The 22,378-nt window shown below is 45.4% G+C and overlaps 3 protein-coding genes across 3 annotated transcripts; all 3 read left to right on the forward strand.

Moving 5' to 3' along the window:
* The first annotated feature begins 790 nt into the window (after nt 1-790).
* LOC139397131 (uncharacterized) lies at nt 791-4,494 on the forward strand. Its single transcript, XM_071144005.1, has 2 exons — nt 791-2,381; nt 2,554-4,494. The coding sequence occupies exons 1-2, from the start codon at nt 1,482-1,484 to the stop codon at nt 4,297-4,299; spliced, it is 2,646 nt and encodes an 881-aa protein (XP_071000106.1). The 5' UTR covers nt 791-1,481; the 3' UTR covers nt 4,300-4,494.
* A 1,074-nt stretch (nt 4,495-5,568) lies between these two features.
* LOC139397130 (zinc finger protein 271-like) lies at nt 5,569-9,976 on the forward strand. The gene is made up of 3 exons (XM_071144004.1): nt 5,569-5,779; nt 6,063-6,246; nt 6,384-9,976. The coding sequence occupies exons 1-3, from the start codon at nt 5,753-5,755 to the stop codon at nt 7,859-7,861; spliced, it is 1,689 nt and encodes a 562-aa protein (XP_071000105.1). The 5' UTR covers nt 5,569-5,752; the 3' UTR covers nt 7,862-9,976.
* An 866-nt stretch (nt 9,977-10,842) lies between these two features.
* On the forward strand, nt 10,843-22,101 carry LOC139397132 (cell surface glycoprotein MUC18-like). Its single transcript, XM_071144007.1, has 7 exons — nt 10,843-11,150; nt 14,957-15,078; nt 15,419-15,623; nt 16,497-16,642; nt 18,100-18,244; nt 19,239-19,392; nt 21,242-22,101. The coding sequence occupies exons 1-7, from the start codon at nt 11,099-11,101 to the stop codon at nt 21,327-21,329; spliced, it is 912 nt and encodes a 303-aa protein (XP_071000108.1). The 5' UTR covers nt 10,843-11,098; the 3' UTR covers nt 21,330-22,101.
* The last annotated feature ends 277 nt before the right edge of the window (nt 22,102-22,378 follow it).

A 22,378-nucleotide genomic window follows, 5' to 3' on the forward strand; every position in this document is an offset into this window, starting at 1 on the left:
GTCCCATGTAGAACGGGTTGGGTCAAGTCACAAGGTCCGGTTCTCATGTTGAGTCCCATGTAGAACGGGTTGGGTCAAGTCACAAGGTCCGGTTCTCATGTTGAGTCCCATGTAGAACGGGTTGGGTCAAGTCACAAGGTCCGGTTCTCATGTTGAGTCCCATGTAGAACGGGTTGGGTCAAGTCACAAGGTCCGGTTCTCATGTTGAGTCCCATGTAGAACGGGTTGGGTCAAGTCACAAGGTCCGGTTCTCATGTTGAGTCCCATGTAGAACGGGTTGGGTCAAGTCACAAGGTCCGGTTCTCATGTTGAGTCCCATGTAGAACGGGTTGGGTCAAGTCACAAGGTCCGGTTCTCATGTTGAGTCCCATGTAGAACGGGTTGGGTCAAGTCACAAGGTCCGGTTCTCATGTTGAGTCCCATGTAGAACGGGTTGGGTCAAGTCCAAGTCGTGCGTTCTAAGAGCTAGTCGAGTCACACGTCAAGTAAAAAAATATATATTTTCATGCAATGACTTGTTCAACTACAAGTCTTTGTCTATTTATTGAGGATACCAGACAGCCCTGTTCTTTATGTTGATTATGTAATTATTCATTTGAACAACAAATTCCAAATGCAAGTAAATTATTAATTTCAAGCAATGTTGACATACCAAGAGAGCAGTAGACGTATGCTAGTTGTTTGAAGCCCCATTGCTGGTGAGCTTGCAAAGTAAACAGTTAATATTATTAATCACCAAACATTTTTGGAGCTGCATGTTTGCGCTGCATCCGATCCTATAGCTAGCTGTACAGCATGTGACTCGAGTCCACACCTCTGCTATCGATGTCAACAAGTTTGTATGAATCTTCCATTTGGCGTGTCTAATGATGTAATGACATGACAACTGCGTCTGAGTTCTTGGCAACCCTTCCCCCGCTTTTGTTTCATGCTGTCTGAAGACCTGGCTAGCCAGCTACTAGCTAACACACGACACAGATGAAAGCAGAAACCTCTAAGTATCTTTGCCTTAGATGAATAGGGGAAACCTCTAATTGCACTGTGTCAGCAAATACAGTATAGTCACATTTTGGCACCAGTAGTAGACTAGTTACCTAGCTATGTAAACCACGCCTCTCCGAAACGAGGTAAGAGAATATGACAATACCATTGGTGTATTCAAATTTGAGATTTTGTGATGTCACAATATGCCCTTAATATTCCCACCTCTTGAATCCTGGTGTTTGACATTGGGGAGGGGACCAGTAACTTTATAATCAAACTTATCAATGAAGAAGCAACAGTCATTCTTCATACTTTAGGTATCCCAGTTTGATCTGGTTTCATCCAAATATCATCAATTTCCTGAAAACGTTTTGACCGCTGGACCTTTAACACCCTTCTCCCTCTGCCTTTCAGAAGCAGAGCCTGGAGGTTCAGGCGAACACCGCTGTAGCGTCTGTGACCTCGTCCTTTCCTCCAGCTTCCAGCTCCAGGAGCACATGAACCTGCACACAGGGGCACGCCCCTACTGCTGTGCCGAGTGTGGTAAGCGCTTCTGTCAGCTGGCCAACTACCGCTCCCACCTGCGGACACACGCCCTGCCCCAGACCTCAGTCCCACCCGTACAGCTCCGTTGCCGTGTTTGCCTGAAGGGCTTCGATTCTGAGCAGGGTTTGAAGGACCACCTAGCCAAGTCCCACTTTGAGAAGGAGTTCTATGAGTGTGACGCATGCAAGCGCATCTTCACCTGCCTGACCAAGTGTGAGGAGCACCTGGAGGAGCACAAGCGCGAGCTGGCGGACCACGTGTGTCTGCAGTGCTGCCGCCGCTTCCGCCTGCGCCGCTCTCTCCGCCGCCACAAGGAGCGGGGCTGTGTCCGCAGCTATCGCTGCACCGACTGCCCCATGAACTTCAGCCGCAAGAATGCCCTCCTCAAGCACAGCTTCTCCCACCTGGGCCTGCTGCCTTACACCTGCATCCAGTGCCGTGCACATTTCCGCCTGGCCAGGCTCTACCGTAAGCATGAGTGTGAGCCGGAGCGGCTCCACTGTGTGGCATGCCTGGGCGTCTTTCAGAGCCACAACGACTTCCAGAGGCACAAGAGGGAGACGGGCTGCTGGGGCCAGCAGGGGACCAAGGGGGATGAGATCCGCTGTATGGAGTGTGGCCAGGCCTTCTCCACGGCTGACGAGCTGAAGAATCACGCCGGGGCCCACCAGAGGGTGATGATCTGCTCCGAGTGCGGCAAGGGCTTCCGCTCGGCCTTGATGCTGATGTCACACATGGGGGGCCACGCAGGGTCGAGGCCCTGTCTGTGTAAGAACTGTGGCCTGGGCTTCCCTCACCAGCAGGGTTACGAGAGCCACCTCAAGGACTGTGGACGCAAACCCCCTCCTGTGGTGAGTATGGGTTACCCCCCTAAGGACTGTTGAAATATACTGATATATGTTTGTCACTGTATATGGCTCTTTGGAAGAAAATTATTTTCATATTAGTTTAGTTTAAGTTGGATTGGATAGAGAAGGGTACAAGTAGCTCTCTGTTCACTGTTGTAACTCTCTCTTTGTGCAGATGGCTCCAAAGAAACTACGGAAGGACCCCCCTGCTGCTCCTTCCAAACCCCTACCCCAGCTCGCTCCAAGGCATCTCCCTGCTCCTGTGAAGAAACCAGAGAGTCAAGTGTCAGCACCACTTCCTACTCTGATGAGAATGCCAGGCTCTGCCCCTGCCAGAGTCACTATGGGAGTCCATAACACCACTACTGTCCGTGTGGTGAGCCCTGACCAACCCACCAAGGGGCTGTGGAAGCTCAGCCTGGACAAACAGCCGCCTCCTGGGGTGTCCTTGGTCATGTTTGTCCCTGCCAACACCCCTCTGGCCTCTGGCCTCTCTGGCCCATCCTCCACCGCCCAGCTTCCAGCCCTCTCAGGCACCCATTCCCAGTGGAAGGTCCTCAACCCAGCACCAAATCCAGGAGCCCCTCCTCCGGTGCTGTGCCAGTCCAGCTTCACCTCTGAGCCGGGCCTGAGCCTCATAACAGAGGCAAACCGGCGCTACTCCTCTGATGCCCCGCTGGATCTGGCATTAAAGACAGCTGACTACGAACAGGAGCCTGCTAATTTACTACCTCTTGATCTGTCTAACAAGTCGACTTGCTCCACTCCTCCTGCTAACCTTGTAGTCAAGACTGAACCGAGAGACCCTGGGTTTGCAGAGGAGACTGAGGAAGAAGTATTCACAAGTTTAACAGGTGATAAAAAGGGGATAGTCTTTCAGAGTAAGAGGGAGCCAGGGGAGGATTCTAAAATTGAGGCTATGGCTCAGAAGGGGGAAAATGGAGAAGGGAGAGGAGATGAAGACAGGCAAAATGACAGCAGAGATGATGGAACAGCTCAGTCTCAAATGAAGAAGGCACCAAAGCCAGGAGTCCCGTCAACACTACAGCTCCTGACCGTCAAACAGAAGAACACTGCCAAAGTGGATCCAGTGAATCAGCTGAAAATCGAGTCAGTCAGCTCTTTGCACTCCAAAATGCTTCGGGGCTTAGTCCATATAAAGCAGGAACCACTGTTTCTAGAGGCTGACAGTGGAACACAGAGCTCAGACTTCTGTTGGTCCAGCCCGCTGACAGCATTGAAGAGGAAGATGGAGCCAGACGTGGGGCTGGACTTGAGATGGGATGGGGGCACCCCAGGCTGTGTGCTCGACTTAAGGTTGAATGGAGGGAACCCAGCCAGTTGTGATGTGGCGGAGAAAGCAGAGGAGAGGAACATGGAAGGAGACCGTGTAGAGGAGGCGCTTGATGGTGGCGAGAAGGATGGAGCAACAGAGGAGAGGAAAGCAGATAAGGGTGGATCGGAGGAGAGGAAAGAGCAGAAGGATGGATCGGAGCAGAAGGATGGATCGGAGCAGAAGGATGGATCGGAGGAGAGGAAAGAGGAGGATGGAACGGAGGAGAGGAAAGAGAAGGCTGGATTGGAGGAGAGGAAAGAGGAGGAGAGGAAAGAGGAGGATGGAACGGAGGAGAGGAAAGAGAAGGCTGGATTGGAGGAAAGGAAAGAGGAGGATGGAACGGAGGAGAGGAAAGAGAAGGATGGAACGGAGGAGAGGAAAGAGAAGGATGGAACGGAAGAGAGGAAAGAGAAGGATGGAACGGAGGAGTCTGACACACCTGTTGATGAACCCACAGCCCATAACCCAGAGACACAGCTCCCCTCCTCTCCCATCCCATCTCCTCCCTCCTCACCACCATGTAAAAGACGAAGGTCACTAAGGACAAGGGAAAAGCCTAGAGCCCTACACGACTGTTTATTATAAGGGCAGTACTTTACAGAGTAAAAAATAAGATTGCTGACAACAATGTTAAATAGGCTGCTTTTTAATGGCCCGAGGAACAGAGGACAACAACCAAGCCTAATGTAAAACAATTCATACTAGGCCTGTTATTAAATCATAATAGCAACACATTTTGTGAATTAGTGGTGATTTTGATAAACCATGCCTCTACATTAATTTGCCCTCGGGATTTGGTTGCTTTTCTGTATTTTTTTGTTAGACATTGCAAGTCTTCAATAGCTATGTTTAATGTACCTGCTAGTGCTTACTGAGCTAGCCAACAATCCTTGTTGTTAGCTGCTTACTGTGTGGCAAGCGATTGAGATTAGGGTAAATAGTGGCTATTGTTTTCTATATTACAGTAGTTGCGTATGCTGGCAATAGGATCATGCACTTCTTCCAGTGTTACCGCACACATTTCCAAACACTCCATATCTATTTGACTATACCAATATAACTTATTTGTTATTTTTTTGTTATAGGTTGTCTAGTTAGTCTTCAATTGAATGTCATTGTAATTTTGTAGTTTCTATTCAATATAAGCTGCTGTATGGGACTTCAGTCGCCAAGGTTTCTTATTCAGGTACTGATGGAGAATGTCTGGGAGCCAGGATTTAATGTACTGTCAACTTTCTGAGAAATGTTTCTCAACAGCTCGGTTTTTGTTTGATTTGAGTTCCATAATGGGTAAAATATGCAAGAAATATGTGCTGTCCAATTGTAATGTTAAATTGACTTGTATATCTTTTTCTATCACGTTGAATGTCTTACCCCAACTTCAACTGAATGGTTACAGTGTTTTGTAGAGTTTTAAAACATTCTGTTCAGAAATTGGGATCTTAAAGGATACAAATAAAGATCAACGTGTCAGAATGGTATGGAGGGATTTTCTTGGAAAGCCTTCTTTCATTGACCTATACAGAACACTCTTACTTGAGTGCTGGAGAGGAACGCGGGAAGGCACTATGGTAAGTGTTTGTATCTCATTGTAAACGCACTGATATAGATATAAATATTAATATAACATAACCTAACATTTAACCAACGCGTTGTAATTCCAGTGTTCAATTTCGAAATGTTAATAAATGATGAACTCGGCTAGGTAGGTCTGTAATTATATAGGCCTACCTCCTCGAGACAGTTGGATAGTGCTAATGCGCACAGTACAGAGCTCGGTTGAAGAAAAGACTACAAATATTGTCACATGGTAAGAAAGCCCGGAAATAATTCGTCAAATCCGGCGAAGATAACACAAGTAGGGAAATGTGGCGGGCGTAAAGAACACACAACAGCTTGCAATATATATCCCTTTCAGTGTCGATCGGAAGACCGTTGGGTTACGAGGCGCAAATTCCTTTCTCTTGCTTCGAGCAATGTAGGCTGATGAAACGAACAGACGGCAAAAAACTTTGTATAACTGTACACATTATTCTACATGGACAAAGACAAGTTCGCTGTGAGCGTAAGTATATAGGCCTGTCAATAAAATGCATATTTTGAAGAAGTGAGAATATGATTGTGTAGCCTATTTGTATCCATAATAAGAAAGGAACCAAAAATCAGTCTTGGATTAAAAAAGTATTATTGTAAAAAATATATATAATACAGTTTAAATATTTGTTAAACTGATAACTATTGCTAATGTATATGTATATGTAAGTCACAAATTAAACATGTTGTAGTATAAGCAATCTCATTGCTATTTACAATTGACACCTATCCTTCCTCTTCATTTCCCCACCCAGCATGACCCAAGCTCCTGGTTGGAGATGCACCAGTTCATTGGAGACCTGATGGTGTCTGGGGGGGCTCTGGGGCTAAAAGACGCCCCACCAGCAGGCCCAGGCTCAGCCCCAGGCTCAGCCCAGCCCAGACAGGTCCAGGCCCAGGCAGAGAGCATTAGAGAGGCCAGAGAAATCAGTGGACAAGGTGAGTAGAGAACATTGTGGAGTAATAGGAAAGGACAGGGAATACTAAGGAAACTTTTGTTTTCGTAGGTAATGGCTTGTCTGGCTTTATAATAAATCTATTTTCTTGCTTTTGTCGTTTCCCCCACTTGTACACAGCTCAGCACCATACCTGCACTTGCCCTGGCTGCCCATACTCTTCCTCATTTTCCTCCTTCCAGACCATAAAGCCCAGAGGCACTGTGTCCTCACAGCCTGAGCCCAGCAGCACCTACAGCCCAGAGCTCAGTCAGCCCCAGAGTCAGGACAAGGAGACCAGCACCCATAGCCCCAGCCCAGCCCCTACCACTTCCACTAACCAGGGTACTTCTTCACCAAGCCCCCTGCCTCAAATTCCCACCTTCCCTTGTTTCTGCTGCCGCCGGGGCTTCCAGACCTGCACCCAGCTACTGCACCACCAACAGGGGGCAGCAGACTTTCCCTTCTCCCAGACGCACACCCATTACCACCACCACTGCCCACTTACCACCTGCCTGCCCCACCACCACTCCCACCATGGCCTGTCCCCTGGCACCTTCCCCTGCCTGTCCTGCCAGCATTCCTTCCCCTCCTGCTCCCAGCTCCTCCGCCACCAGCAGGGCCACAAACCCCCCCAGAACCATGTTGGAGGGGTGACCACAGTGTCCCCCACCCTACACCCATGCATGCACTGTCCAGCCTCCTTCCCCCGACCCTCTCAGCTGCTACAGCACCAGCGCACCCAGCACGCTCACAAGGCTGGCGGCTTCCTGTGCACTGAGTGCGGGCGCGCCTTCAACTCCCACTCCAACCTCCGCATCCACCTCAACGTACACACCGGCGCCCGACCCTACTCATGCCCTGACTGCGGAAAGAGTTTCAGCCAGTCGGGAGCGTTGAAGATCCACCGTCGCATCCACACTGGGGAGAGACCCTATGCCTGCACCTACTGTGGGAGGGGCTTCCCCCACCTGGCCGGGGTCCGGGCCCACCAAAGGACCCACACAGGTGAGAAGCCCTACCGCTGCACCCAGTGTGGGAAGTGCTTCACCCAGTCGGGGGCACTGAAGATCCACACAAGGATCCACACCGGGGAACGGCCGTTTGTGTGCAGCCTCTGTGGGAAGGGCTTCTCCAACCGCTCCGGCATCCGCTTCCACCAGCGCACTGTCCATGGGATGGTGTCGGATATGGGAGGGGGTGGAGGAGCCGGTGGGTCCCATAGGGGGAGACTGAGTCTAGGCAGCTCAGCTGCTGTGGGACGCCCCAGTGCCAATCCAAACAGGATACGCAACAGCCCCTATACTGACGTGTGCTCTAGCATTACTCCTGCCCCGACCAAAATCCTTTCCCCTGGGTCTCTACTTGCTCCTCCAGGGTCAGGTCTGACTATAACCTCAGACAAAGAGCCCCAGTTCCAGTCTAGCAGTGTGAAGATCCCCTCCGGAAGAGCAGAACCAGACAGTAGCAGGGAAGGGAGGGCTCAGCTGTACACCTGTGAGGACTGTGGGCTGCGTTTTGGGGACGCTCCCTCCAGAAACAGACACCAAACTCTGGAGCACTACTCCACAGAAGGGGTAGAGGAGGATGACCTGGGGGACACTGAGGGGGAGGGGTGAGAGAGAGGGAGGGGTGAGGGGGAGAGATGGAAGCTTGATGTAGTAGATTGTTGGATCGAAGGCTAAGGGAGAGGTGGGAAAACTGGAATGGGAACATGGAGAGGTGAGAAGAGGCTGAAAGTTTGAGACTCATCGAGGAGGAACATGTGTAAAGGCATGTTGGTGAAGGGAGGGTGAGAAGACAAAGTGAAAAATTAAGTGTCTATCAATGGGATCTATGACATATTTCAGATTGAATTCCACTTTAAAAGATGCACTCCAGGCCTAAGGAAGTCTTTTGCGATAGTTTTCACATTTTGTGAGTCCAATTTTCTTTGTCAAAAAGATTGGATTGGATGCGCGCTGTGTTAAGAAGCAGGGTTGTGTATCGGAGGACGCATGACTTTCAACCTTCGTCTCTCCTGAGCCCTTACGGGAGTTGTAGCGATGAGACAAGATAGTAGCTACTACAACAATTGGATACCACGAAATTGGGGAGAAAAAGGGGTAAAACATTTTTTTAAAGTCAAGTACCATGATTAGGCTACTAAAGATGATATTTGAGAGCTTTGGATTATTTTTTTATTTATTTTACTGGTTTAGCAAAATCCACAGATATCATCATCTCAAATATATGACACTGTAAGACATTGTCCCATAGGGCAGCGCACAATTGGCCCAGCGTCGTCCGGGTTTGGGGTTCGGGGTGGTTTTGGGCGGGGTAGGCCGTAAATAAGAATTTGTTCTTAATTGACTTGCCTAGTTAAATAAAGGTTAAATAGTACATAAAAAGTAAGTGCAGAAGTGAGGATATGTTGTATTTAGCATCATTATGTAATATATATTTTGTAATAATAGAAACTGATATTGTATGGCCCTTATATACTTGCGTATATCAGTTTATCTATTTAGCTCATTGTGCCTTGATCTCAGATTAGATCATTCTAGTACATAAAAAATACATATATTTGCATAAACCACACTGTACTAAACTTCATGACCACTGATATGTTAGTGGTTTAGTGATTTTATTGACGATCAATATCTTCAATGTTGGAAGATATTTCTTATACAAAGTATATTTTTATCAGGATCATTTCTCAGAGACACATGGTTTGTTGACCTGTTTTCTATTGCTTCAGATCTCCACCTAGTGGACATTTAGAAGCATAGCAGCAGAAACACAGACACTGAAACTAGTCAGTCTAGGGTACAAGTGTCACTCATTCCACGGAGGTCCGATTGTCTTCGGGTTTTAGCTGCTCCCTTGTCCTTGATTTATGAATTGCTGTCACTAATTAGTAAGGAACTCCCCACACGTGGTTGTCTTGGGCTTAATTGAAAGGAAAAGACAAAAACCTGTAGACACTAGGCCCTCCATGGAATGAGTTTGACACCCTTCTCTAGATCAGTGGTTCCCAACCAGTGGTACTAGGACCCCTGGGAGTACTTGGCCTATCCATAGGGGGTACTTGAGAAAATACTGGTAAAATGCACATGAGGGGGTATTTCAGAAGTTGAGGCTGCTGAGGGGAGGATGGCTCATGATAATGGCCGGAATGGAGTAAATGGAATGGAATGGAATCAAACGCATGAAAACCATTTGTTTGATGTATTTGATACCATTCCACCGATTCCGCTCCAGCCATTATCATGAGCGTATCCTACCAAATGAAGGTGCCACCAACCCCCTGTGCTTCAGGAGTAGTCCAGACCGAGCACAATTCAGGTGAGGGTCCAGTTACTGAAAAAGGTTGAACTATTGATCTAGATATCTGTGTTGCCTCCCACTATTTTCAAATGTTACCGTTGCCTGTGGTCTTTATTTTCCAGACACTGAAACTATTGAAACTTCTGCATGGCCAACTTCCCTTCTTTGGTATTCTGTAGCCTCTAGGGCAGTTCAAAAGACTGATTGAGGACCTTTTTAGCGAAGATTGTGTTGGTTTTCTATGATTGTGTGTTGATGTGAATATTTGTGTATATTGATGTATATAGTGTGTATGTATACAGACAGGGCTCATCTGTAAAAGAGATGTCTCCCTGTCAAAATACATTTTATATATCCATCTGTTTTTCCACGTAGACCAGTTTTCAGTAAATGATTGCCCTCAGTCATTCAGGGTTGTTTAAAAATATCATCTATAGGGCCCTTTGTAATGATAATTTAATTCCAGCCTCTTTGACCCAAGATGTGCTTCTGAGTGTCTCCGATGTTTACTAACTGGTATAAACTGATACTAAAACCACGGTCAGCTGGGATTCCCAACAACAGGCAAGGCTTGTACAATTATCTGGGAGATCTTATATCAGACATATAGCATGACAAGCCACTAGTGATGACACTACAGAAATAGCAGAATTGGTTTACCTAGAAACAGAAAAATGAAAAACGTATGAGACGGGCGTTCTTGGGAGTATGACAAATCAAAAGGTGTCCATGAAAATGCTCTGTTTCAAGTTTGTTAACGGTTCCTCGAAACTCAACAGCATTTCACAGTACCTTTTGGAAAGAGATTATTTTGTTATAGGTTTTGCAAGTGTTTATTTGGTCGCGCTGAAACGATCTCAAGAACTGCGTAAAAACAGGCGACGCAGAACAGTCATTCATGGGTAAAGAGCGTCCTTCCACTTGTCATGATATGTAATTAAGTGTAAACGGAACCATTTTCGGACCCACCTGAAGTCGGGACAGGTTTGGTTAATGATAGGTAATTGACCTATAGATGGCAGTACGTCTCTACAATCATGATCCTGGTGAGCTGCCGTCCTGAGCGAAAAACTACAGGAGGGTAGCTCTCCAGGAACCGAGTTGGAGAACCATGCATGACACGGTCAGTGCTATCTGGGATCTTTGGGACATCCCTACCCCATTAAAGTAGAATTTTAAAATGCTAGGTAAGTGCTATGGTTGTGGTTAGGGTAGGGACTTTCCAATGATCCGTATAGCACTGACCTGCGTGAAACTACATCAACATCCTGAGCACACGGAGACAAGTGACGCACTAACAAGTGATTGGTTATTGGAGCGTATACTCCCATTGTTATCAATATATATATACACGTCTTGTTTTTACTTAATATCTACAACTTTCCAAACTTTGAAAGAAAGACAACCCTGGAAGCCACGCCTCCTCCAGTATCAATAAGTATAGTGCCAGACGTTCCTTTCGACAGTCAGACGGATTTGCATTATTTGGATACAGACAGTGAAGCAGAGTGGGAATACTCCTCAATACCCAGAATCCAATAACAAACATGAGGGGTTTTATACTCTTTGCGATTTTAGCACATGCTCACAGCAGTATTGGTAAATATAATTTTATTTACTTTAACTGAGTGAATTTTATTCTACTCTCTCTATGCACTTACATTTTATGTAGGCTTATTCGTTTTAATACAACTGCAAATGTGAACTCTGTTCAGCATTGTCCTTCAAGTTAGTTTATTTGACAACAGTCGTGTAAAGTACTAAAGTAAAAATACTTGAAAGTACTACTAAATTAGTTTTTTTAGGTTATCTGTACATTACGATTTATATTTTTGACAATTTTTTTCTTCACTTACTTTCCTAAAGAAAATAATGTATTTTTTACTCCATACATTGTCCCTGACCCCCAAAAGTACATTTTGAATGCTTAGCAGGACAGAAAAATTGTCCAATTCACTTATCAAGAGAACATGCCTGGTCATCCCTACTGCCTCTGATCTGTGACTCACTAAACACAAATGCATCGTTTGTAAATAATGTCTTGAGTGTTGGAGTGTGCCCCTGGCTATCCGTACATTTTCAAAACAAGAAAATGGTGCCGTCTGCTTTGCTTAATATGAGGAATTTGAAGTGATTTATACTTTTACTTTTGATACTTCAGTATATTTAGAACCAAATACTTTTAGACTTTTACTCAAGTAGTATTTTACTGGGTGACTTCCACTTTTACTTGAGTAACTTTCTATTAAGGTATCTATACTTTTACTTAAGTGTAACAATTGGGTACTTTTTCCACCACTGCCATCCGGTTTGTTTAATATAAGGAATTTGAAATGATTCATAGTTTTACATTGACTTTTGATACTTAAGTATGTTTAAAACCAAATGCTTTTAGACTTTTACTCAAGTAGTATTTTACTGCGTGACTTTTACTTGAGTAATTTTTTATAAAGGTATCTTTACTTTTTCTCAAGTATGACAATTGGGTACTTTTTCCACCACTATTTGACAAGATATTGTAGATCAGCTGTGTTGGCATCAAATAAGGGCTTATACTCAGATGTAACTTGAACTCATTATCTCATTACCTGCACATGGTGTGTTATCATGGTTGGTATATTATTATATTATGGGAAAGAGATGATTTTGTTCTTGGTTTTGCAAGTGTTTATTTGGTCGCGCTGAAACGATCTCAAGTGCTGCGTAAAATCAGGTGACGCAGATGTGTATGTAAACTCGTCGTCCTCTCACTGTCAACTGCATTTATTTTCAGCAAACTTAACATGTGTAAATATTTGTGTGAACATAACAAGATTCAAAAACGGAGACATAAACTGAACAAGTTCCACAGACATGTGACTAACAGAATTGGAATAATGTGTCCCTGACCAAAGGGGGGGTCAAAATCAAAAGTAACAGTCAGTATCTGGTGTGGCCACCAGCTGCATTAAGTACTTAATTAAGTGCGTCTCCTCCTCATGGACTGGACCAGATTTGCCAGTTCTTGCTGTGAGATGTTACCCCACTCTTCCACCAAGGCACCTGCAAATTCCCAGACATTTCTGTGGGGGATGGCCCTAGCCCTCACCCTCCGATCCAACAGGTCCCAGACGTGCTCAATGGGATTGAGATCCGGGCTCTTCGCTGGCCATGGCAGAACACTGACATTCCTGTCTTACAGGAAATCACGCACAGAACGAGCAGTATGGCTGGTGGCATTGTCATGATGGGTCATGTCAGGATGAGCCTGCAGGAAGGGTACCACATGAGGGAGGAGGATGTCTTCCCTGCAATGACAACAAGCTCAGTCTGATGATGCTGTGACACACCGCCCCAGACCATGACGGACCCTCCACCTCCAAATCGATCCCGCTCCAGAGTACAGACCTCGGTGTTAATGCTCATTCCTTCCACGATAAACGCAAATCCGACCATCACCCCTGGTGAGACAAAACTGCAACTCATCAGTGAAGAGCACTTTTTACAGTCCTGTCTGGTCCAGCGACGGTGGGTTTGTGCCCATAGGTGACGTTGTTGCCGGTGATGTATGGTCAGGACTTACCTTACAACAGACCTACAAGCCTTCAGTCCAGCCTCTCAGCCTATTGCGGACAGTCTGAGCACTGATGGAGGGATTGTGCATTCCTGGTGTAACTCGGGCAGTTGTTTTTGCCATCCTGTCACGCTGGTGTGATGTTCAGATGTACCAATCCTGTGCAGGTGTTGTTACACGTGGTCTGCCACTGCAAGGACGATCAGCTGTCCGTCATGTCTCCCTGTAGCGCTGTCTTAGGCGTCTCACAGTATAGACATTGCAATGTATTTCCCTGGCCACATCTGCAGTCCTCATGCCTCCTTGCAGCATGCCTAAGGCACGTTCACGCAGATGAGCAGGGACCCTGGGCATCTTTCTTTTGGTGTTATTCAGAGTCAGTAGAAAGGCCTCTTTAGTGTCCCAAGTTTTCATAACTGTGACCTTAATTGCCTACCGTCTGTAAGCTGTTAGTGTCTTAGCGACCGTTCCACATGGTTAATTGAACAGGCATGGGAAACAGTGTTTAAACCCTTTACATTGAAGATCTGTGAATTCATTTGGATTTTTACAAATGATCTTTGAAAGACACAGGGTCCTGAAAAAGGGACGTTTCTTGTTTTTGCTGAGTTTATATATATTTTTTTATATTGTCTCTGTTTATGCCTGGGTAATCGATTCAATTATTAATTGAGAGCGGAACTCCCCTGAAAAGCCAATTATTTGAATACAAATTGAAAGTGTGACAAATCACTTGAATCTCTGCACCTCAATCCAATTCCATGGGATTTGATTTACCTTGGAGACTCAACGCCTGTGGAGAAAAGCAATTTAAGTCACTGTTTAGTTTTTTGTCACTGTCTAAAAACATGTTTCCAATTGCTTTTCTTCAGCATTGTCCATGGTGTGGATCGATAATGCCACAGTCATCCCCATGAAATGGTGTGCTTTCAACGTGTTGTTCAAGTAATTCAAGTTTGTGGTTTGTATGTGTTTTTGCACTAAAACGCTTTGTCCAGCAGGGGACCTCCTATCTACCTTTTATTACCAGCATCTCCTAGTCAAGTAGACAAACCTGTTGTTCATCTGGCTGTGTTTGGCTAATTGCCAGCCTGGTTTGAACCAGTCAACAAGAAGGAAAAGGAAGCACTTGTATAAAAATAAAACATTGTATTTTTCACTCAAACAATAAGCTGCTGCAACAGCCCAGTCTAATGCCCTATATGTGGCCTAATGTTAGGTGCACCAGCCCAGTCTAATGCCCTATATGTGGCCTAATGTTAGGTGCACCAGCCCAGTCTAATGCCCTATATGTGGCCTAATGTTAGGTGCACCAGCCCAGTCTAATGCCCTATATGTGGCCTAATGTTAGGTGCACCAGCCCAGTCTAATGCCCTATATGTGGCCTAATGTTAGGTGCACCAGCCCAGTCTAATGCCCTATATGTGGCCTAATGTTAGGGGCACCAGCCCAGTCTAATGCCCTATATGTGGCCTAATGTTAGGTGCACCAGCCCAGTCTAATGCCCTATATGTGGCCTAATGTTAGGGGCACCAGCCCAGTCTAATGCCCTATATGTGGCCTAATGTTAGGGGCACCAGCCCAGTCTAATGCCCTATATGTGGCCTAATGTTAGGGGCACCAGCCCAGTCTAATGCCCTATATGTGGCCTAATGTTAGGTGCACCAGCCCATCCACTGAAGTGTATCAAAATACTTCTCAACAAAGAAACCCCACTGGAACAACTCTAGAAATAGGTGGGCTAAACAATACTCTTGTCTACTAGCAGCCATGGGACGAGATTAGCTAAACAACAACTAAAGTGTATGATGATGGTGTTGATTTGGTCCTTGTCCTCTTCTGTGCTGTCTAGCGGCCCTGGTCATAAAGGGACCAGACAAGCCTGTTCTGGAGAACGATGAAGTCACCCTGGAATGTCTGCTTTCTGACTCGGAGCTCAACACCAGCCAAGTCCACTTTGAGAAGTTTTCCAAGGTCAGGACACGGGCTACTTCTACCTCTGACCTTACTTCTAATTGGGTTATATGATTGCCAATTCTGTTGCTGTACTATGTGAAGTAAAGCGTGTTGAGGCTCTACACTTATCGAAACATGACTTGAACTCGACTTCAGTTAGTGCAGTATGTTTATGTCAACAGGGCTCAGCTTGATCATTTTTATTGTATATAAAATTACCAATGTTTGCAGACCAAGAAGTTAATCATTCTCACTACTACTCATATCACTGCCAGTCCCGCATATGACTGCTGTTTGCAGATGAGGTAAATCTCTGTTTCTCTCTCTCACTGTTCCTCTCTCTCCTACTCTTCATCAGTACATGAATAAGTGGTATCGGCTGGAGGAGGAGCCCATGTACCGCCGATGTATCCCTGATGTTATCTTGAGGCGTGAGGCGAACCAACTGCTTCTGTCCATCCGCAGCATCCACAGCTACTTCCACCAGGGACTCTACCGCTGTGTCGCAGACAACGCCACAGCAACCGACAACTCCTCCCAGCCCCTGGCTATCACCATCAACTGTGAGTATGGGGTGGGCTATATAGTCACATGCATGTCTGTAACAGCTGTTTTTTAAATTTATTTTTTTAAATGGTGCGATGACCAATAAGTCGGCACAGCAGGAAAGACCAAACCTCCTGGAGAGCTGCTGGGCATGCAGGCTTTTAGTACAACTCTGCTTTAATACACCTGTATTACATTTGTATCCGCTGCTCCCCAGGACCTTGATTAGCTGAATCCGGAGGGTAAGTGTAGTGCTGGAACAAACCCCTGCACACCCAGTTGTAGCTCTCCAGGAGGAGCGCCTGCTATCCACTCCACCGTACAGTATATCCATTCTCCTTGTTTTCAAAAACAATGTTCCAGAAATGGAAATTCACAGGGGAATAGAAATACAAATGACCAGAAGAAGAGACATATTGTACTGTACAAGGCACATGAAAGGGTGGTCATAGCGTGAGGCCTATTTTCCCTTGCGCTACAGGGGCGATCAAATCGTCCGTCATGTCTTTTGATAGGCTTCTTTGCCCGTGGAGCAATCGATAATGGGGAATGGGACAGAAGGAGAGAGCCCAAGGCCCATGGAGATGGTTCCGTTGACGTAGAGAGGGAGAAAATGAACCGTCACACTCCACAGTGCACCATTGTTAGGACTTAGGAAGATGAAGGCAATTACCATTATCTGATTGTTCCCTCCTCATGGGCAATTTGTAGAGGATTTGAGGCACGATACTGCAGAATACTCAAGGATATGACTCTGTTGACTGATGTCTATGCATGTTTGTACACTGTGTGCACAGCTGCACACACACACTCAAACCTCTTAAAACCATCACACATGCATTCTTCTTGATTTCTGCCTGAACCTGCTGTGTTTCTGATCCCCTGTTCAGACATGCGTGAGCTGTCTGTGTACGATGTGTCCTCCTCCAGCCGGAAGTTCATCAAGGAAAACCTGCTTGTGACACTAGGCGAAGACGTAGAGGTGGAGTGCTCCACCACAGCCTCTGAGGCACCACAATACTTCTGGCAGAAATATGTGAGTTTGGCCTTCTATCGCTCGATCTCTCACTCTCTGTCCCGCTCCTCTTTCTCTCTAAGCACCATAAGAGGTGCTCAGTATTCATGTTATTCCCTGGTTTGGGCCCTCCTCTTTCTGGAGAGCAGCTTGTCCACTCAGAGGATTAATAGTTTAATGAGGTCTAGACAAGTGGCAACCTGAAAGCCAATCTGTTGATAGATTCCTAATGATTTTTCAATGTTCAGTTAACCATTGTTGAATTATTCAACTTGCTGTTACCAAAGCCACAAACCAAATACCCAGGGGAATTAAGACCTCTCAATGCTAAATGTCAAACTCTGAATGGCCATGCAGGCAACAATAAGACCTTGGTGAATTGATTTGCTGCTCCCTAGTGGTAAAATAAGGTATCACTACTTCAGCACATTGTGGGTCCACTATTTCAGACCTGATGCAATTTCACACCTTTAAAATCAACTTAGTCCTCATTTTAATACATTTTTCTGAATTTGAATGTCTTTAGAAATAATACCCCTCCACCCTCCAATATCCATCACTGTGAATATCCTCCATCTACCTTTTGAACTGTTCTGTCCACACATTCATAACTATTTGCATAACTGTTTATACATCTCTGTCTCCTCTTTCTCTCTCAGCACCATAAGAGGTGCTCAGTATTCATGTTATTCCTTGGTTTGGGCCCTCCTCTTTCTGGAGAGCAGCTTGTCCACTCAGAGGATTAATAGTTTAATGAGGTCTAGACAAGTGGTAGAAAGTATTCAAAGATGGGGATGGGAGGAATTATGGGGGCAGAGAAACAAACAGTATGGGCCATTTGATGGACAGCAGCTGACTGACTGCACAGTCCTGGTCTCTAGTAATGTCAATGGGAGGCAGGCAGGAGGCTAGATGCATCTGAGCCAGTGGATTTGCATACAGAATGCTGTTTTGGCCAAACCTGGTCTTTCCTGGAAATCCTCTTAATTCAGCCCCTCATTCAAATTGAAATGTACTTTCTTGGCAGGAAAATGGGAGATCCCAGGAGCCAAATCATTTGTATGGTGTAATGTATTTTTTTTTGGTTTGTTTCTATTCTGTTTCTCCTATTATTTCTCCCCTACTGTGTCTAACTCTCCCTCTTAATAATAGCCCAGCAGCTAGTTCTGTGTCCACTGTGCCTCCCGTTTTCTCATTATGTGTTGTTAACAGTGTTTCCGTGCTATTCTTTGCTGATTTCCCCATCCAGGTCAGTGAATGGGGTTTATGTGGAATTTATTCAGTGGGATTACTGTTCAGGTAAATACACCTTGTCCGGGAGTTTATCGCTTCTCTCAAAGGGACACGCATACTGTAACTCCACTGAGAAACGTTTTCTTGACTCGTTCGCTCGCTTTCTCCTCCATTCGCACCCCTCTCTCTCTCTCTCTCTCTCTCTCTCCTCTCTCTCTCTCACCCACCATCCTTCCCTCTAACAGGGAGAGGACTGGATCGTGCCCTCCTCCAAGCTGAGGCTGAAGAATGTGAGGATGGAGGATGGTGGAGACTACACCTGCATGGCTGAGCATCCCACCCTGTCCAGCCTGAAGAAGAGCAGCACCATCTCCATAACTGTGCTGACAGGTAGGTAGAGGGTCAGGGGTTAGGAAGGGGGGGGGGGTACTACGGGGGTCAGGGATTATGAAGAGGGACATTATGTGTAGTGGTTAGAATGCAGGAAGGACAAGAGGGAGGGTGAGAGGTACAGATGTTAGGGCCAATGCACATATGTAGAGGAGGGGTACAGGGGAGTGTCAAGCGAGAGGCTCCCGTGAAGGCGAGGGTCTTACGGCTGTGATGGAGGAGAGGAACTGGCCACTGCAGAGGACGTGTCTTAGGACACTAAATATGTCACTGAAGAAGAGGACTCATTACGTTACAGCTAATCCAATTTATCATACTGATCATTGTTCATTTTTATCAGCGACCTGCGAGATGATTACGCTGCATTAATGGTCACGGGTTTTTCCACACGATCATATCGCCAATATAGTGTCAATTTTAATCATTGCGATTACAATCGTTTCAATTATCTATCCTCCAAATCAGTTGCGCCAATCAAACTGGATGCATGTCAATTATAACAGTGAAGACACTGCTTCAGTATGAAGGGGAAGTGAATAATCAAAGTGAATAATCAAAGTAAACAATCATTTGCTCTTCATTTTACACTATTTTCAATCAATCAAATGTATTTAATACAGCCCTTTTTACATCAGCAGCAGTGCAGTGCTTTACAGACACCCAGCCTAAAACCACAGAGAGCAAGCTATGCAGATGAAGTAGCACAGAGGCTAGGAAAAACTCCCTAAAAAGCAGGAACCTAGGAAGAAACCTAGAGAGGAATCAGGCTCTTCTGGCTGTACCGGGTGGAGATGCATGTGGCCATTAAGGCCAGATCGTTTTTCAAGACATTCAAACTTTCATAGATGACCAGCAGGGTCAGATTATAACCATTTTATCCAGTAGAGTTGGATACACGACAACATGGACAGTGTTGAGCTAGGCTAACAAAATAATCTGTCTGTGAATCATCCGCTATTAAAGCCTGTAGTGTGTCTGACTCTCCGGCCTGCAGCCACCAACGGCCGTCTTAACCAAGCCTGGTACGACTCCACCAACCTGGTGTTGATGACCTCCGTGGCGGGGGCGGTTCTCCTGGTGCTCATCCTGTCTATCACCGTCTTCCTGGTCCGCAGGGCCAAGCAAGCCAAGAGCACCAAGGGACCCATGTGAGTGCTGAGCTCTGTGGCACAGTGCCCTCCTCACCTCTCTCTCTCTCTGTGTGTGTGTGTGTGTGTGTGTGTGTGTGTGTGTGTGTGTGGTGCCCCCTCCGTTCTCTTATCTCCTTCCCCTCCCCTCTTCCATTTATCCCAGATTATAGCCAGGCCAATATATTATATCTATTGCCTTATATTTCACTCTGACTCTTACGATAGTACCAAGGCTAAGGTGGATTTACTGTGTGTGTTAGTGTTCTTGTAGACCGCTATGTCCCAGTGGCGGTGACCAGCTAGACTCAGTCGCTGACTGATCTCTTCCCTGCCCACATGAAATAATACTACAGTTTATTATAAAATACTACAGTACTTACTATAGAATTCTGTGGTATACTGTAGAATACTATACTACACACTGTAGTATCCCTCAATCATGTGTAGTATTTTGTAGAATACTATAGTAAATGCTACAGTAATGTCCGTAAAAACACAACACTTTTTAAAACTAAAGTAAATACTACAATATTTAATTAGCATATTCCCTACCCATTCCCCTATCCCAATTTGTGCCACCTATAAGTAAAAAACCTACATGCCAAGTATAGACCATATATTGTGTTCCATACAGGTTAGAGAAAAGAGCTGACGTTCAGACCCCAGTCCTACCTACTTACAGGTTAGAGAAAAGAGCTGACGTTCAGACCCCAGTCCTACCTACTTACAGGTTAGAGAAAAGAGCTGACGTTCAGACCCCAGTCCTACCTACTTACAGGTTAGAGAAAAGAGCTGACGTTCAGACCCCAGTCCTACCTACATACAGGTTAGAGAAAAGAGCTGACGTTCAGACCCCAGTCCTACCTGCTTACAGGTTAGAGAAAAGAGCTGATGTTCAGACCCCAGTCCTACCTACTTACAGGTTCTCTAGTAGGTTTCTTCTAAGAGAAAGCCTCCACTATGTCAAATATAATAAAATAAAACACTATAGTGGACACTACAGTAATGTCTGCAAAAACACTACAGTAAATACTACATTATACCACAGTCTACAAAAACACTACATTAATTACTGTAGTATATACTCCACGTTTTGTTTAACTACTGTATTTATACTGTAGATAGAGTTAACTGTAGATACTACAGTATACTTCTACTAAGTACTACAGTATTGACTGTAGTGTTTTGCAGACTGTAGTCCTCAAAATCACTGCAATGCATACTATAGTATTTATACTATAGTATTTTTTTCATGTGGATGTGTTTTCACCAGACTCTTGCAAAACATGTAAGGATACTGTGGTCATATAGTATGTACTGTTAAAATCATAATAAATACACAGTAATCAGACACATTGTGACCCACAACTTATGTTGGTCAACCTCATATCAGAGTACAGTACATGCTTGCTGTAATAGGTATTCTGTCTTATATATGGAAGCTATTGAGGTTAGGTTGCTCTCTACATCTGTGTGTTTGACCTACAGTATATTCTGTAGATTACTGGTTGGCAGTCTATTTCTTCTCTTTTACTTGTCTTTCTCTCCTCTGTGGTTCTCTGAGCAGTCAATTTACACATAATGGTGCAACTCTCTATCTTTCTCTTCTCTGTGGTTCTCTGAGCAGTCCATTTACACATAATGGTGCAACTCTCTATCTTTCTCTTCTCTGTGGTTCTCTGAGCAGTCCATTTACACATAATGGTGCAACTCTCTATCTTTCTCTCCTCTGGGGTTCTCTGGGCATTCAATTTACACATAATGGTGCAACTCTCTATCTTTCTCTCCTCTGTGGGTCTCTGGGCAGTCCATTTACACATAATGGTGCAACTCACTCTTTCTCTCCTCCTCCTCTCTCTACCTCCAGTGATGACCACTCTCAGAAGAAGCCCATCTACACAGCCAGTGTGGAGTCTCTGGCCTCTACCAGTGGAGACAAACAACCACTGGTGTGACCGCGCCAAGAGATGGAGAGGAGAAGTAGGGGAACAAATGGAGAAAGATGGTAAAGGGGGCAAGGGAGTGAGGAATAGGAAGGAGGGAAGATGTCGAGGTGGGAGGAGAGGTGCCTGGGTTATGGATGCAGAGTTGCAGTGAGCCAGGATGCAGAGTAAAATCGAAGCTATTATCAAAGGCTGGCTGCGTGTAAGAGGAGGGAGACAAATGATTGTTTTACTGGGGTGGTTTGCTTCCAGCGGGGTTGGCTGAAGTGTTCTTGAACAAAAGGTGTGCAATTTTCTCTTTATTGATCTCGCAACCTGCAAAATTGACATTCACTTTCTTATCTGAGGCAAGGCGAGGGGGAGGAGTCTTTTGTACTGTGTGAACCCTGAGCAGCTGCAGACCGGTTTCAGGAGGTTACCTTGAGTTAAACTGCTCACCACCACCACCACTTTTGCAGCCTTGGGCTCACAAAAAGGAATGCCTCTTACGTTGCAAGTATAATGTGACTGCTGCATCACAAATGTGCCTTTTCCCCTCAATGCTATTACGTGGTGTAGAATATTGGTGTGGATTTTTTCTCTCAAGGAAATGTATAACCTTATGTAGCATACTAGTGGTGATGCACTTCAAAGTATACAGACAAGATGTACACTTGTAGATTATTTTCTATCTCTATATTCCAATGACAACTAAAGCACTTTCAAACATTACCCTCAGAGCTATCTATTTGCTGTATTTCCTGTACTTTTAATATTCATGATATAAAGTTCCTTTGAGACATTCTAATAGTAATTCCCCAGTGTCTTTTATCATTGATTTAAATGTAGGACATATCGAGAGTGGGAGGAGTATTGACAATGCTGTGAAAGCTGGATGCTGGTACAAGCTTGAACACATACAGTAAATCCAATGGCCTCTTGACCTCCTATCCTCTCTGTAACCTCAGTTCCCTCCACTTCCTATCCATTCTGCAAGGCCTTCCTCTACAGCTGACCTTTACTGCACCTCACACACGCCATCTAACCACGGAGAGAGAGCCTACATACGATATGCCCAGTCA

This window comes from Oncorhynchus clarkii, unplaced genomic scaffold (genome assembly GCF_045791955.1).
Source record: "Oncorhynchus clarkii lewisi isolate Uvic-CL-2024 unplaced genomic scaffold, UVic_Ocla_1.0 unplaced_contig_6714_pilon_pilon, whole genome shotgun sequence".
Classification (NCBI taxonomy): Eukaryota; Metazoa; Chordata; class Actinopteri; order Salmoniformes; family Salmonidae; genus Oncorhynchus; species Oncorhynchus clarkii.